The 17,768-nt window shown below is 46.8% G+C and overlaps 1 protein-coding gene across 1 annotated transcript in view; it reads left to right on the plus strand.

The window, feature by feature from the left end:
* The first annotated feature begins 262 nt into the window (after positions 1-262).
* Positions 263-17,768, plus strand: part of LOC123369345 (phosphatidylinositol 3,4,5-trisphosphate 3-phosphatase TPTE2-like) — a 42,463-nt gene continuing 24,957 nt past the window's right edge. The window contains exons 1-2 of the mRNA XM_045014840.1: positions 263-523; positions 3,973-4,062. Of these exons, the coding sequence (XP_044870775.1) occupies positions 4,013-4,062 (50 nt within the window). The 5' untranslated portion in view covers positions 263-523; positions 3,973-4,012. The remainder of the gene's footprint in view (positions 524-3,972; positions 4,063-17,768) is intronic.

A 17,768-nucleotide genomic window follows, 5' to 3' on the forward strand; every position in this document is an offset into this window, starting at 1 on the left:
CTGGGGGGGGGGTTCTGTTAGCATGGGGCGGGCTTTGCCTGCCCCGTTTCCCGGAAACCTAATAGATACTGCCCGAGCGGCCACTCAGCTCCTGCCTGGGCTTGAAACCGGCCAGCACTTTGCTGAGCCAGCAGGCAGGGCGTGAGCAGCACCGATGGGAATCAGGTGTGGAGCTGGAGTGGGCGGCTTTCCCCCAGCAGCACCAGGCTCAATCAGCGCCGCCTGCTCCCCGCCGTAGTGCAATAAAGCCGGGAGCGGGAAGCAGCTGCTGCGCTGCACCGAAGGGAACTGGAACTACTACTACTGTAGCGAGGGACTTTTTTTTTATTTAACATAAAGCGTAGGACGTGTAAAACCAAACCCTCCCTGCTGAGTCTGCAGAGCGCGGAGCGGACCAGGGAGGGGAGCTTGTGCTGAGCTAAACTTTGAGCCGGTCACAAGACTTCCCAGCTCTCTGGCTGCGGGTTCCTCGCCTGAGTCACCCCGGGGGCCAGCAGCGCAGAGCCCCGCCTGCAGAGCTTAGGTAAGGGGGAGATGTGCGGGAGAGGGGCTTCGAGCCCCCTACACCTGGCACCCAGCGGGCTTGGGGGGAGGGGAGACGCCGCCTGATGGAGACAATCAAAGCGATTCCTCGTGGGTTGTTCCTGACTCAATCTGCTGCTGCGGGGATTCAAGCTCTGCAGCTGCTGCAGATGTGCCTGCCGCGGGATCTGTGTGTGGCGAAACGCGCATCACTTCCTCCACTCTCCGCTCTCTTGGCTTGTCTAGTGTCCCACCCAAACAGCAGGGGCGTACCAAACCGAAACCGCTGCTCTGGGGCTGCAGGCTGGCCGGGAGCTGTGCAGGGCAGCCCCGGGCTCCTTTCAGTCCCGCTGGGGATGGAGTAGGCCGGGCCCCTGTTATAGCGAGAATCCAGGGAATATGCCGATCATTTAAAATCTCCGTTGACATCCTCCCTTTTGTTCCTGTGGGAGGAAGGGAGAAGTAACCCCTAACCCGCCTCCAGAGTGCTTATCTTCCCTGCGCCTCTGCTGATGCATCACCCAAGCGTTAGGTTCCTGGTTAGGCCAGTTCTGTGAAGTAACACAAAGCTCACTTCGATAAATGGCTGATGTGGCGGACTCACTGGCTGACAACCAAATCAGAATGTTGTTTGCATGAGGGAAGGGACAGCTAGGCTCTCTCATATTGACAGTGCATCTCCCTTGCTAATGTTGCGTACAAGGCACAGCATTGTTAGCCTACACAAATGTCATGAACTTCCATTACAGTCTAGGGGAGGGACTGCATTGCATTGCGGTCAGTGGAAGGGAGGGTTGAGAGGACACACGTACTTGCTTAAGAAGTTAAACAGAGCTGTAGTTCAAGCAGACTAAAACCATCCTAGCAGTGTTGCCTGGTTCTGCTTAAACTTGCTAAAATGGACTCTCCTTTCTATACAGAAATCTCACCAACCTGGATTTGCTCTGCACCCCTTTTGCATTGAGCTTCTGTCTGCCCAATAGGTTGCCCAATGAGAGGGGGGGGGGAGAAGTGCCCCAGGTGTGTTGAAGTAGCTACTAATCTTTAACTCCTGGATCTCACTCCTTTTTCTTCCAAGACTGGGTTGCCTGTCCCCATCTATTCTCATTTGCCAAAGTTGTGCTGTGTGGTCTGAAGTCAGTGACAAAGGGTGTGATCCAGGAAGGTGCTTAGGAGCCTAGCCTATTTTTAGGCCCCACTGTGATCCACAAAACTTCCACTTGGCTGCTTGTGTAGGTGCCTATTATTTTTACCTCTGGCTAGGTGTACTGCAGTCTTGCTTTAGGCACCTATCTCCTGCCTGAGCATGCCTGCTGCCTAATGATAGGCATCTGGATGTCCAGCCCGAATCCTGCGTGACTTGCGAACTAGGGAAGGTAGGTGTACAGCCCCCTAAGTCATGTATAGGGCCTGACCTAGTAGGTGTGCTCAGAGGTCACTTACCAGATCAGCCCCCTCAAGGAAGTTCACACCACAGCTGGTGGTGGGAGGAAAGAGGAGGAAAAGGACCTTCCTTTTTAACTTTTGGCCTAGTGCATAGGGTACTCACCCAGGCTATGGGAGATTCTGATGTGGGGCTCTTGCTAGTGCTCCTGCTGAAGCTGTTCCACTGTAATTAAGTAATTGAATAATTAATATTTCATTAGGCCAGTGAAAGTGAGTGACTATGTCCCAGAGGTTGGGGCAGTCACCTGAGAGGTGGCAGGTGCCTGGTCTAATCCCTTCCTCCTCAGGAGGAGAGGGGACTTAACCAAGGGGGTCTCCCATATCGTGGGTGAGTCCCCATGTGCACTTGGCTCAAGGTTATAAGGGAGGTGTCCTGCTGTTGCTGTTTCAGGCTCTGCATGTGTATCTTCCCCTGGTGCCTGTCTCTCTGAGGGGTGTGGCTTAACACATGCCCCTCTCATTGGTGTCTTGCACTGGCTAGTTTAGGTGGCTCCCCACCTAGCTTTGTGGATCAGTCTCTGCCACCTGTCTCTCCCCATTCATTGTATAGGAAACTAAGTGCCTAACTCAGGCTTTGTGGATCAGTGGTGTTCCTGTGATTAGTGTCTTCTCTCCCCTTCTCCCCCCCCCCCCCCCGCACCTAAAAGCTAGTGGCCATGATGCTCAGCATCAGAATAGCTAAGTCCCTTTGTGGATATGGGTGGAAGTCCCTTAGTGGTCCAGTTTGAAACTACACCTCAGTTCTCTTGAAATACAAATGCTCAATTTAACATTGCTTTAAATATCCCTGAAGTAGCTACACACTTCACGGATATTAACATCACTAATGGAAAACATGGTCTCTAGTTTTTCTTAAGTTGTACTTGGGCAGTCCATGATGGATTTAAGGAGTAAACCAGAAATTCTAATATAAATTGGGTGCTTCTGGAATGTATTTGAACTTATTTTTAGGTCACTTTTAGATGAGAAACACTTAAGTCTGTACTGGCTTTTTCCATGCACTATATGGTTTAAAGGAGAAGATGGATAAAACATCTGCTATTTCGGATAGATACAAGCCTGATGGAATGCTTTAAAAATTACTTTACTTTGGTATACAGCAGAACCTCAGTTAAACACCAGAGTTATGAGCTGACTGGTCAACCACATCTCATCTGGAACCTGAAGTACAGTACACAATCAGGCAGCACAGACAACCAAAAAAGCAAATACAGTACAGTACTGTGTTAAATGTAAACTACTAAAAAAAGGTTTTTTTAAGTGACAAGGCAAGGAAACTGTTTATGCTTGTTTCGTTTAATTTTAAGATGGTTTAAAGCAGCATTTTTCTTCTGCATAGTAAAGTTTCAAAGTCAGTGTTCACTTTTGAACTTTTCAAAGAACCATAATGTTTTAAGTTACGAGCATTTCAGAGTTACAAAAACTTCCATTCCTGAGGTGTTTGTAACTCTGAGGTTCTGCAGCGGGGGTTGGCAACCTCTAGCATGTGGCTTGCCAGGGTAAGCACCCTCGCGGGCCGGGCCAGTTTGTTTACCTGCCGCGTCCGCAGGTTCGGCTGATTGTGGCTCCCACTGGCTGTGGTTTGCGGCTCCAGGCCAGTAGGAGCAGCGATCAGCTGAACCTGCAGATGTGGCAGGTAAATAAACTGGCCTGGCCCACCAGGGTGCTTCCCTGGTGAGCTGCGTGCCAGAGGTTGCCATGCTGACCCATGTTCTACTGTATTAGACTCCCAGTTCAGCAAGGTACTTGTGTATGTGGTTAACTCTCCAAGCACATCAGTAGAAGTACTCATGCTTAAAGTTAGGCAGGTGCGTAGTACTTTCTAAATTAGGGATATAAAGCTATATAAATTTCAGGAATGAAGTAGAAGCTTTTTCTGAATGTTTAGATTAATTAAACTTGTATGTGAAACTCCTATAATGGATGCTAGTGCATATCTAAGACATTTGAAGTAATACAGAAATCTAAAATGTTGTTTCTTCAAAACCTGTTTCCTTTTTCTAGATGCGTTCTCTTTAAGAGCAACAGAACTGGAAAGAGCAAAATGACAACTGTGAGATATGAACAAGGGTCAGAGCTGCCAGAATCTGATGGGTGAGTAGTCCACCAGAAACCTAGCCAGTAGTAATTACAGAACTTAAGTACAGTGTATAACCTCTTGTCTGTCCATTTTAGGGTTTCCTTAATGCTCATCTATATAATATGTAAGCACTTCCAGGTGGAAATGAGTTTGTATTTGAAATCTCTGAACTTAAAGGGAGGCTGCTGCCATTATATATACAGTATATAATTTTACTATACAAAGTGTGTTTCATGAAGAGTAGAGTGTCACATTTAGGGAAAACATACTTAAAATGCCAATTTATATAACGTAGAATCATAGAACTGGAAGGGACCTCAAAAGGTCATCTAGTGCAGTGCCCTGCATTCGTGGCAGGACTATATTATAAGTGGTATACAAGTACATAAAGACACACTTAAGAATCGGAACTGAAGGGTATTCATATAGGTATGCTAAGATTCTGTTGGGAAGGATATAGTGTACCTAGTCTGTGGTAGGCATGGTGATCTTATTCCATCTTGGTGGATTTCTTGCATTTGTCAGACTACTGAACTACAGAGAAATTACCGTATTTTCCGCACTATAAGGCGCACCTAAGAGCCTTAAATTTTCTCAAAAATTGGCCGTGCGTCTTATAGCCCGGTGCGCCTTATGTGTGCACTGAGTTCCAAAATCTGTAAAAATGTTGTTGTGCGACTTTGGTAAGCACTTTGCTTGATTGACTGTCGGACCATTTTTCGCTGACACAGGGACGTAATACACAAACTACGTACGCTGGCAGCGATAAACCAATCAGAGAATATTACGTAATACGTACAGTACGTACATTTACCTTCTCCACTCCTCCGGTAGGTATACTACCGGTATGCTGCAAAACAACATTTGTTTGTCTAAGGACCCCCGAAAATGGCACCAGTGAAGAGACATGCTTACGAGGCACAATTCAAACTACAGGCTATCAGTTACGCGGTTGTAAATGGGAATAGAGCAGCTGCGAAAGAATTCAACACCAATGAATCTATGGTTCGGAAGTGGAGGAAGCAAGAAAATGAACTGCGCCAAGTTAAGAAGACGAAACAGAGTTTCCGCGGGAACAAATCGAGGTGGCCACAGTTAGAAGACCAACTTGAACAATGGATTATTGAACAAAGAACAGCCGGGAGAAGCGTCTCTACAGTCAGCATTCGACTGAAGGCAACAACGATAGCACAAGACATGAAGATCAAACACTTTCAAGGAGGTCCGTCTTGGTGCTTTCGTTTTATGAAAAGGCGTCATCTCTCCATCCGCGCAAGAACTACCGTGGCGCAGCAACTGCCGGCGGATTACAAAGAAAAGCTGGCCATCTTCCGCACCTACTGCAGTAACAAGATTACCGACAAAAAGATCCAGCCCAACCACATCACCAACATGGACGAGGTCCCCCTCGCTTTTGACATCCCCGTGAACCATACTGTGGAGAAAAAGGGGACCAGCACGGTATCGATACGCACCACGGGGCATGAGAAGTCGGCTTTCACTGTTGTTCTTGGTTGCCATGGTAATGGACAAACTACCACCTATGGTCATTTTTAAGAGGAAGACGCTGCCAAAAGAAAAGTTTCCAGCTGGAATCATCGTTAAGGCCAATCAAAAGGGCTGGATGGACGAGGAGAAAATGAGAGAGTGGCTGAGAGAGGTGTATGTAAAGAGACGGGATGGTTTTTTCCACGCATCACCGTCCCTGTTGATCTGCGACTCCATGCGTTCCCATCTTACCGCTACTGTGAAAAACCAAGTTAAGCAAATGAATTCGGAGCTTGCCATCATTCCAGGAGGATTAACAAAAGAACTCCAACCGCTGGACATTGGTGTAAACAGGGCGTTCAAAGTGAAGTTGCGAACGGCGTGGGAGCGATGGATGACAGACGGCGAACACACCTTTACTAACACTGGGAGGCAGCGCCGGGCGAGTTACGCCACCATATGTGAATGGATTGTGGATGCCTGGGCTAAGGTATCTGCTTTAACTGTTGTCCGAGCTTTCGCGAAAGCTGGCATCATTGCTGAACAGCCACCTGGCAACGAGACTGACTCCGACAATGATGAGAGAGAACCCGGCATGTTTGATGGCGAAATTGCCCAGCTGTTCAATTCAGACACAGAAGATGAGGACTTTGATGGATTTGTGGGAGACGATTGATTAAAAAATGAGTGTATTGTTAAATAGTAGAATAAAGTTCAACTAAACTCACTGTTTTGCTTCCGTTACCTTTTTACTACACTATGAACACCGTTACCTTTTTTTGTAGACCGTATGTTTTAGCATGCGCCTTATAATACAGTGCGCCTTATAGTGCGGAAAATACGGTAACTAAATTTTCCTTCAAGGGGAATTAAGTCTATTGTACATGAAAAGACTAAACTCTCATCCAGTAACACTGATGCCATTTACTAAAGCTATGATAAGTTTGATCTGGAATTTCTAATTTACTGCCTAGTAAATTAGGATGGGCAGCAAGCTTAACTCTGAATTTCCATGCTTCAGAATTGCTCTATGCTAGAACAAGGCCCATTGTGGAACCAATGAAAAGGTTGCTTCTGCTACACTTGTAAAGATATGGCAAGATTATATGCTCTTGTGCATATCTGTGGCACTATAGCCCTGACTTTAGCAAAGCATTAAACTTGGATGGGATCCACAAAGAGACTTGGGTGTTGCAACTTTTAGGTGCCTAGAAAAGCACAAGAACAGCACTGCAATCCACAAAGCTGAGTTAGGCACCTAGGCTCCCTATACCAGGGGTGAGCAAACTTTTTGGGCCAAGGGCCACATCTGGGTGGGGAAATTGTATTCAGGGTTGGGGTGCAGGAGGGAGTGTGGGGTGCAGGCAAGGGTGCAGGGTGTAGGAAGAGGCTCAAGGCAAGGGTGCAGGGTGTATGAGGGGGCTCAGGGAAGGGCGTTGGGATACAGGAGGGGGGTGTGAGGTGCAGGCAGGGGGCTTAGGGAAGGGAGTTGGGGTGTGGGAGAGGTTTGAGCTCTGGCCTGGTGCTGCTTACCTAAAGTGGCTCCGGGGTGGCAGCGGCACGCACCGGGGCCAAGGCAGGCTCCCTGCATGCCTGCCCTGTCCCCAGCCCTTGCTGCTCCAGGAAGTGCTGCGGCCCCTGGGGGAGGAGGGGCAGAGGGCTCTGTGTGTGCTGCCTTTGCTGTGCCTCCAGGTACCTCCCCCAAAGCTACCATTGGCCAAGGTTCCCCATTCTTGGCCAATGGGAGCTGTGGGGGGGCAGTGCCTGGAGGAAAGGGCAATGCACATGGAGACCTCTGTGCCCCCCCGGCCTTTTTTGAGAGTGGCGCGGGGCCTGTGCCCCCATGGGGGGGCAATCCCATGGGCCAGATGTGGCCCGCAGGCTGTAGTTTGCCCACCCCTGCCCTATACAATGTGGTAGATAGTCTTAGAACATGATCCACAACAGCTAGCATGCTAGGCAGGGAGCCGCCTAAGCTAGCCAATGGGGAAATGTGGCTGAGGGGTGTGTTAAGCCCAGCCTCTCTTGAGATAGAGGCCTATCTCTGCTTAGGGATCTATGAACAGAACCAACCACCTGGAGAGCATTTCTTGTGGGAATGAGTTGGGTGCTTGCCTGGCTGCACACAGGACAGTGGATTTGGAGCAGGGAGGAGGTGGTACAGCTGCCACTGTCCTCATAACTTTTAGCCCAGTGGTTAGGGCACCCATCTGGGATGTGGGAGACCCAGGTTCAGTCCAGCCTCTCCCCCAGAGAGGGAGAAGAGGACTTGAATGGGGGTCTCCCACCTCTGAAGTCTGTGCTCTAACCACTAATCTGTGGGATATTCTGCTGTGAGGATCCCTCAGTCTCTCTCCTGTTGAAGGGGTTACAGTGTGTAGAAATAGTTGCTGGGCAAGAGGGTGTGGCAATGACTCTGCAATCCAGTGGCTTGGGCAGCTGCTTGGGATGTGGGAGACCCTGGGTCCAGGCCCCCTGCTCAGTCACTTGGGTTATTTATCCATTATTGAAGAGATTCAACAGGAGAGATGTGGGGCTCCCGCATCAGGATATCCCATAGCTCAGTGGATAGAGCTCTTTGACCCTTTTGGGGTTACCCAAGGGGTTCAGGATGAAGTGCTATCTCCTGCTTACTGCAGAGGAGCCTTGTCTGTGCCCTCAGGGGGAAACTTGCTCAACACTACCAGCTGCTGGCAACACCAGTGCCCCACTCTGGGCTTTGCAGGGCTTGCTCTTTCCCTCTGCAAGCTCGCAACTTGCATGTCCCAGCACTTAGCTCCCTCAGTGAGTCCTTTGGGGCCTAGCAGAGAGACTATGGCAATAGTTAACCACCAGTGTTCTGCTTTGGCTCCAGGCACAGATCCCTCCAGCCTGTCTGTACATCCTACTCGAGTGCCCAGTCCCTCAACTTCTGGACCCTCACAATGAACACAGATTGGCTACCTCTGTGGAAGCAGTGGCCTTCATTCACTAGCATCGCCTCAGTTCAACGATATCCTTAGTATGCAGCATTTAGTTGTGTTTATAGTAAAACTAAATAGAAGTTTGTGACAAAGCTTAAGATAAAGATTCAAATAAAGCAAGTGTAAGGACTGGAAAAACATGATTACAGATAAGACAAACATAAAATGCACTCTAGAGCATATACTTATTAGCAGGTCCCTTCCCAGGCTAATAAAGTATTTCTTAGCCAGTGTCAATCCATACAGCACTTCTCCAGTAAAGAGAGCTGGATTCCATCTTTCATGTGTAGGGTGACCAGACATCCTGATATTAGGGTTTTTTGTCTTGTATAAGCAACTATATTCCCTCCCCACACTGAAAGTGTCCCAATTTTTCACACTTGCTATCTGGTCACCCTGTTCATGAGATGCTCACGTTGGCAGAATGTTGTCTTTGTAATGGAGAAAGAAAGGTACAAGGTGGTATCTATTTATGCAGTTCGACTCTTACTTAACAAAACACCCTGGTTATTGGCTTCAGTTCATCCCAATGGTTCCCTTCTTCAAGGTCTTTACGAAGCACAAAGGAGTCCGAGAGAGGCCCAGGCCCACACCTCATATAGACTATAAACCCTTGGCTGGGCTGGATGGAAAGATGACAGTTCACTCTTGACTGAGTTAGCTCTGAGAACCACTCTGCCCCAGGTGACTAGTTTCACCTCCATCAGCTCTGGAACATGCTATTCTACGTAACTCTCTTAAAATATCTTCTGTCCGTACATCCTGCAATACCATGACAACCTGTGTTAATAGCTTTTGGCAGAGACCACATGTAGCCTCACTCTGACTTTGGTGAAATATTGTGAAGATGGTGGTCACAGGGGAAACATGCCAGTCTAGGCGAATTCCTGAGCACACCCATCAGATTGGGCCCTGCACATGAGTTAGGCAGGTGAATGCCTGTATTCTCCTGGGTTGGCTTGTGAGTTGCTCTGTGGTTTAGGCAGGAGACAGGCATCTGGATGCCTAGAGTGAGCAGCTGGGCACATGCACAGAGGCAGAAACATAGGTTCCTGAGGGATTTTTATTGCAAAACTTTAGGTGCTGTGCAAGTTTATGGATCTACAGGGTTTGGCAGGAGTTTTGTGGATCCAAAACTTGGATTTAGGTGCCTACGTCTGGGGCTTAGGCACCTAAGTGCCTTTGTGGATCTTGGGCTATGCATATGCTTAAGTAGGGTGACCAGATGTCTGGTTTTGGACCAGGATACTTGGTTAAAAAGGAATCCTGACAGCTCCAGTCAGCACTGCTGACTGGGCTGTTGAATGTCTGGTTTGTGGCACTGCAGTGGGGCTGGCAGGTTCCCTGCTAGTGCTGTGCAGCTCCTGAGTCCAGAAGCAGCTGGCATGTCTGGCTCCTAGCCTTAGGGGCTGCCAGTGGAGGTCTGCATGCTGCCCTGCCCATGGGTGCAGCTCCCATTGGCTGGGTCAGGGCAGGGGAGCAACTGGTACTGCAGGCACTAAGCAGGCAGCTGTGGAGGGGTTGAGTGGCGTGTGCCTCTCCTGCTGCTTCCTGGCCCTCTTCTCCTCGTGTGGCTAGGCTCCAGCTGTGGTGTGTGTCCTGCTGAGAACTGTGGGCTGTTGCCCCATTGCAGGCACCCAGGAGTTGGAGGTATGTGTATCCCCATCTCCAAATACTGGGAATGGGGCTGCATCCCCACACCCTGTCATTGCATCCCACCCCATCACTGCATCCCTCCCTGTCCCATCCCAGCCCTGTACCCCTTACAGTGCTCTCCCACCCATCCTTTCCACCTCCCAAAGCTTCCATCCCCCATCCTATTCACCTCCATACACTGCTGCACTCCCATTATGTCCCTATACACCCGTGTCCCCCCCACATCCTCATGCACTTGTAGCCTTCTGCCTCACCCCACATCCCCATCTGCCCCACATACCCCTTACCCCTCCTCTCCTGCACTGCCCCTACACACCCCCACCCTGCTCTTGTCCTTGGCCTCTTTCCCATCCTGCAACTTTTCCCCTCCAGCCCACCCTCACCCAGCCAGAAAGGGTGGATTTAGGCAGCCCCTGGAAAAGTGTATGAGAAAGTGTCTGTGTTGGCAAGTGTGCGCACACATGCATTGTAAGCATGTAAGACTGTATGCCTTTGTATAGGGAGGTGCATGTATTGCTGCATGTGGGTATACCTGTGAAAAGTCAGGCTGCAAATTTTAATTCCTTTTGCTGGCTTGCACACAAATTGATGACATGAAATGTGTGTATTCACTTCATAACAAGTTTTTAAAAGAGAAGGGAACTGAGAGCTGTAGGGGGGCCATGCCTGCAGATGGTCAACATAAACAAAATGTCTCATGGCCCACCAGCAGATTACCCTGATGGGCCATGTGCCAAAAGTTCCTGACCTCTGTTCTACAGATTTATTTTCATTGGTATCTGGACAGGTGCATTTCTATGGTTGTGCTGTATGGATTTGTATTTGGGCTTTGGGAGTGGACCTTTAATGGACCCATTGCAGCTGTGATAATGTGTGGTCCTAATTCCACACACAAATTTAGTGAACAAAAAACATGAAGCTGGTTAAGAAGAAGGGGAAGTGGGGAGGAAAAGAATAATGAAAATTAGTGAAATTTCATTTTTTTTAAACTACCCTTTTGGATTATTTTGCTGCCAGCTCTAGCATCCTGTAACAAATAAAACCTGAACTTAGCATAATACATCTGTCATAGCAATAAATATGCCTATTTGGGCCTTGCAGTGAAAATGAGCATGGGAGAGGGTGGGGGAGAGCAGGGGTTGGAATGAGTGGTGGGGGCAAGGTCTTGGGGAAAGGACCAGACAGTTGGCAGGGCAAGGGTGTATGACTTTCTGGAATTAGAAAGTTGGCAACCCTATACTTAAGTGACTTTGATTTGGGACCTACATAAATAGGGCATGTAGCAAGATTAATGGCCTATCTCAGGTATCTTGTCACAGTATAAGACAATATTTTTTTAATTTTGTCCATCCTTTGCTGTGGTATTTAATCATATGGCATATATGTAAATGTATAGGCACAAGACATGCATCAAACTTTCCACAACAGAGTACAAACAACCCCTATACCAACTTTAAATTAACAGCACAAATGCTCATAAATGGAAAACTCTAAACAATTTTAAACCTCCACAATTAAGACTAAATTACCTCTTCCTGACTGGATATTAAATTGTATGATAACCAAAGACATTTTTTACTGTAATTGAATGTCTTCTGACTGTCAGCTCTTTCATGTATATTTTACCACCATTTTATTAATGGGGAAAATAGCAATAACTTAAAAGTATTGCTAACCCTGTAGCTCTTAGTCCATCCTGTGCTTTGCTGCACACTGGGCTACCCACATTTGCCATCCTTGCTTATCAACTGCCCTTCTCTACAAATCTTCCCATTTCATGTTGAGGTACTAAAAGTCCAAAAATTATGACCTGAAGAAGAGCTCTGTGTAAGCTCAAAAGCTCTCACCAACTTCTGTTGGTGAGAAAATATCTTCTGTTGAAACCACCTTGTCTCAAAAATCATCTATCAGGCTTAAAAATCAAACTTTTAGATAAATTGGAGTCTTGTTTGCCTTTGCCTTTTGATCACTGAGGTTCATTTCTTCAGTCTTCACAACCGTGAGGGCTACAAACTTCTTAAAATGAATGCTGAGACTGTTGCTTAATGACATGATGCAGGAGCTGGGGCTTTGAGAACAGTGCCAGAAACTGCTAGACTTGTAATAAAATCATGGGCATTGGAAAAACTGCTTAAACAAAACAGATACTTAACCCTTACTGGCTAGGCCCAGATCCAAGTCAGTTTAAGGTAGTGCACTAATGCCAATGAATTAATAGTGTTAGGCCTGAATAAAGATGTAGCACAAAACCAGTTGTGCCAACCTGACTGAAGTCAAGCATCTAGAGGTTTCTGGGTAATCTCAGAGTGGAAAATACTGAGAAGCAGCATTGTCTCACAAAGCCCTGGGAAACAGTGAGATCAGTGAAGGGGCTGGGACCAGCTGTTATGTTGAGAAACAAACTGTCTGAAGAACTGATAAGAAACACAAGCATCTCACAGTTCTGACTCTAACTCCTTGGTTTAGTGTTCAGTGTGTTTTAACTCCCTCGCATTCCTAACCTTTGGCGCTTGTTGAGATATTAACAATTTAATGCTGTAGAGACTAGGCATGCGTATATATTAAAAGGTGTCTAATTTCTAGTTGTTAGACAAAGGGGGTGGGTTGGTTAAGTAAATGATTTATGACGTAATAAAACTGTCTATATAGGCTAATACTAAGCTGTAAAGGAGCTGCTGGTTCTCTTCGGATACGAGCTGTTCTTTTACTGACACGTGCACTTGTCAATAAAGAACTTTTGATCGGACCTTGCTGGTGTTGCCTGTCTCTCTGCGGTCAGACAACGAACTTCGCTGTTGGGGTTCGAGTCCCCGACAATAGCAAACACTTAAAAACCCATCATGTTTATATTTGTAGTGTATAAACACAATGTGTTGAGGCAAATATATTTTTGAACTGCTGCATTCCAGGCAATGCTGCTGCAAAGCACCCTGGTATGCCAGCTAACTCTACAAAAAATGTAGAGTTAAGCAGAGATTGAAAATTGCGTGACTCTACTATACAATGGCAGAACTGGGTTCTGCATAAACTTATGCATAACTTTGAATTTCCTGACTTGCGCATTAAATGTTAAGGCTATTCTGTCTGTCTTATTAAAGCTTCTGTTCAGAAGAAAGTAATAAAATGAACCATTCAGCAGAGATCTTTAGGAAGGTTAAAAAGTGCTACTCTAGCATGAGTTTGATTAGTGCTCTTCCTGTCTTTTCCTTTCCTGTTTGGTATCCTGTTCTGCACAGAAACGTTTCTGTGCTACAGTTTTCCTGATGCAATTGCTCATGCACTCTCCACAGTTCCTTCCTGTAATAAGAACTAGGTATTTTGACTAGCTGGAATAGTTTTGCATCCAGGCAGTGCCAGTGCTTTCTGAGCATGTACTCAGTACTAAAACTGTTCTAAACTGGTTCCTGGATTGCTTGCAAATACATATTCTCCAGTAAGCAAAATAGATTTATTTGAATTCATTTTTTGGAGTGTTTGGAATGCTACTTCTGAAGATTAATGGTGGCTTCCCTTTTTTGTGAAGCATTAATAATCGGTGTTTTTAAGTAACATGAGCTGCTGCAATAATGTATAGGTGAGTTATCACTTAATTTCTCCATAACATTAATATCTATGTAAAGTGTTAAAATAGTGATACATTAGAAAACACCTTGGATGTTGTAGTGACTTTTCTGGAACTGGCTGAAAATGTTTGTGAAATTTCACCAAAAAAAATTGATAACATTTATTTTTTTACCAGGTCTGGCTATCCCTTTAATATGCTTAGTTCCAAAATTACTTGTAGACACTTACTATTGTGTTTAGACAATATCTGGCTGAGATTTTAGCACATCAGGATCTGATCTTAGTTCTCATTTCTTCTAAATGCTCAATTCTAAGCTTTTCAGATCAGCCTGTTCCTTAGGCATTGTGGCAGCAATTAAATCAAAGGGTAGATCTGTCATCTTCACAGCAAATTACTGCACCAACTCTAGTCCTAGTAGCTGCCCCTCTTGTGGGGCCTGGGAGGGCACTCCGGGTGTGAATCCTTTTAAAAGAAATAAAATTGTCCCAAATAGTGTCTTATACCTGAAATGCAGGTATAAGAAATTGCAGAGACCTAGAATAAACGTAAAACAGATCTATTCATGTAGTGAGTCATCTCCTCCCTCCAGCTCCACTTGTAGGGACCAGTGGAGCAGGGGACAGAGTTGGTCAAGATAAAGCAGCCTGAATACAAATGAACCCTCTGCTTTCTACTCTGCCAAACTCCTGTTGGGGCTTTTTGGAACAACCTTGGGATTAGCAGGGGAGTGGACCAAAGTGTGGGCTGGAATTACAGGGCAGCATATACTTTCCTTGGGGGAGTGCTGTGAAGGAAATGTACCAGGATAAAATAAGTTAGCTTTTGGGAAATCCAACTCCCCAAATTATTTTGTAGTCAATGGAGTTATGATTTACAAGGTTTAGTCCCTGGCATGTACAGATATACAAGAACTTATTCTGCTAACTTTAAGTGGTTTCATGGCTGATGGATGTTTGGCATCTTTACTACAATAATGTATCCATTACCATTGTATTGGGTCAGCATTATTTGTATCTTGTGTACGCAGGTGGTTCCTTCAGTATTGCAGATGCCTTTTTCTTTGCCAGTGGAAATATCTTTCTTCACTGTTCTCCCCACAGTGGTTCTCTTGGGGTGGGACTTGGGTGTCATGACACTCAGTATTGCAATGCCTACATTTTAGGCACCTAGAAAATCACAGGAACAATATTGGGATCCACAAAGCTTGAGTTAGCCACCTAAGCTGCTGTACATAGCACTGCCAGGAGAGAGAGGCACCTGAGAATGCAATCCACAAGGCCAGTATGCTGGATGGGGAGCCACCTAAGCTATCCAGGGGGAGATGAGGCAGGTCAACTCATGCAAATTTATCAGGAGAGAGACAATTACTAAGTTAAGCCTCACCCTTGATCTTCCAATAGAACTCTCAAATGTCAGAATTTTTTCCCCAACCATGGCATTCGAGAGCTCTATCCCAAGATCATGAGTGAGGCTTAATTTTACTTGGTAATCTCTGTCCACCCACTGCCCAGGTGGCAGGCTGACAGCTAGAGCCCTAAGAGCAGCAGAGGTGAGTTTGGGCAGGGCCGCCCAGAGGAGTCAGGGGGCCTGGGGCAAAGTGGGGGAGCTGCAGCGCTTGTACTCACCCAGTGGTGGTTTGGCATTTCAGCGGTGGGGGGGGCCCTTCAGTTGCTCCACGTTTTCAGCAGCATTGAAGGGCCCCCACTGCCAAAATGCCACTGAAGACCTGGACTGCTGCTGGGCTAGGGCTTGCCGGGCCTGGGGCAAATTGCCCCACTTGCCCCACCCCGGGCGGCCCTGAGCCTGGGAGGGCTGTACTCTGCCCTGAAGGTTACTGGGGGGGCTGAAGGGAGGGGGGGTGAGGGTTGATGTGGGTCTCAATCTCTCCTGTTGAAGTTGTTCTACCTTAACTATTAACTGGACCACAAGCTAGAATTACTCTGACCTAGTGGTTAGGGCACTCACCTGTGAGGTGGCAGATCCTGTTCCAATCCCTTTCCCCTTCAGGTGTGCGGGGGAGGGCTTGAACTGAGGGACTTCCTCCTCCCACATGAGTACCTTATCTCCTAGGCTTCTCTCTTCTCTCACCCCCAGCTGTTTTGTGTAAATGTTCCTGAGGGGACTGATCCAGCAGGTGGCCTCTGAGCACAACTACTGAATTGGGCCCTGCATGCAAACAGTCAAACACCTATTTTCCCTAGTTCATTATTTGCCCTTGGGCTTATCTAGGAGATAGGCATCCAGGTGCTTAGCAGTAGGCAGCAGTGCAGCCACCCAGCAGCAGGAACCTAGATGCCTAGTGAATGTCTACTCTAAAAAAAATTTAGGCACTAATTGAATTTAGGTGCCTGGGGATTGCCGTGGCACCTGACCACTGGACTTGGGTGCCTAATTATGTTCATGGATTGTTCCCTAGAATTCTGTCATCCTTGAGTAACTCCATACACTCTTTTGAGACCTAGCATCATGGTCACCATTTTCTGCTGACATAGGGAAATCTTCTTAGCACTGCTCCCCTGATGGCACTTTCCAATGAACATATTAACATGTACCTCTGCAGGTTGAGTAGATTGCTTCTGTAATACTCCTGGGCTGAGGCTGTAACCTGTCTCATGCACTTAAAATAAAAAGCAACACAAATGGTACATAAGGGCCAGCCTTAAACTGACAGGAACTTGAGAATTCAGGGTTAAGGCTTTGCCTACCTGAGAGAGTCAAACTGGTTTAACATCAGTTCTTAAATTGGTTTAGTTATGTTAAATGAGTAAGTGTCTCCTGCAGACAAGGCCAGAGTCTGCTATGCTGTTGAGTCATTGCATGTGACTTGTAGAGTTATGTAGGCTTGTCCTATTAAAATGTAGGCACAGCTGAATGAGTTTGGATGGAGTAGTTTCCTGCGCTCTTTAGTTGAAGCTGCTTTTACAGTACTTGACTTATTACAGAGATGTGGGGTCAAATTATACAATAGTAACAGTGCAAGATTCCTCAGATCATAACAGAAGCAGTAGACCTCACTTCTAGGGTTCAGAAGTTAGCTTGGTCTGCACAGCCCTTCAGTACTTGTTCCCTATGATACGTATATGCTAGGGAATAGACTTGAAAGCAGCTCACTTGAAATACTGGCAAGTGAACATGTTGCTAGATGGCATCTCAGTCTCTAGTTACCTTCCCTGAGACTTCGTATCATCAAACTTCTAGATTTAAAATTAAAATTGAAATATTCAGTGGGGAGGAGGGAGAAGATTTTAATGTTTTATAGGGTCATTCACTAATTTTCTACTCTGAAATAGTCTTTAAGATGGAACAACTCTGCCTCTAATGTCTTAGCCACATGTACTAAACTGTTAACTTAGTCCCTTTGCTAGAAGCAATGATCAGTGAAGAGGCAAGACCTCACCAAATGCTGATGCCAGCCTCTCTTTTTGTCTGTTGCTGTGAGCAGCACTCAAGCAGGTGTAGTGCTAATATCCTTGTTTTGGGGGGGGAAGTGTCTGTAAGGTGCTGTCTTGTCCCAGCACACAAGACCAACTGCTACACTTACTCTTTTTGTTTTTTAAGGTAGTCTTTTTAAAAAAAAAAAAAAAAAAAATTCTCAGCCCTCCCTGGCCTACCAATCCTAGGGGATTTCCCCTCTGCCTTTCTCAGTTGTTCCTGCTTCAGGACTTATGGCAGGATTCTTCTGTGCTCTGATCCACGGCTGCCCGGGGTGGGGAAGTGGGGCAATTTGCCCTGGGCCCTGCAGGGGCCCCAGCTGAGAATCCCTTCCCAGGTCTTCGGCAGTTCAAGTCCTTCAGTGCTGCCGAAGACCCGGAGCGAGTGAGTCTTCAGCAGTGGGTCCTTCAGAGTGGTGAGTACAAACGCTGCAGTGGGTGGCGCCTTTTTTATGTCTGTTCCTCTGCTTTGCCCCAGGCCCCTTGAATCCTCTGGGCAGCCCTGCTCTGAGCACTACTTTCTAAGGCTGCCTCTCCACCCAGAGCCTCTCCCAGGAAACTTCCTGCTTCTGGAGCATTGCCCCTTCCTTGCTGAGTCTTGCACACACTCTAACCCA

This window comes from Mauremys mutica, chromosome 1 (assembly GCF_020497125.1).
Source record: "Mauremys mutica isolate MM-2020 ecotype Southern chromosome 1, ASM2049712v1, whole genome shotgun sequence".
Classification (NCBI taxonomy): Eukaryota; Metazoa; Chordata; order Testudines; family Geoemydidae; genus Mauremys; species Mauremys mutica.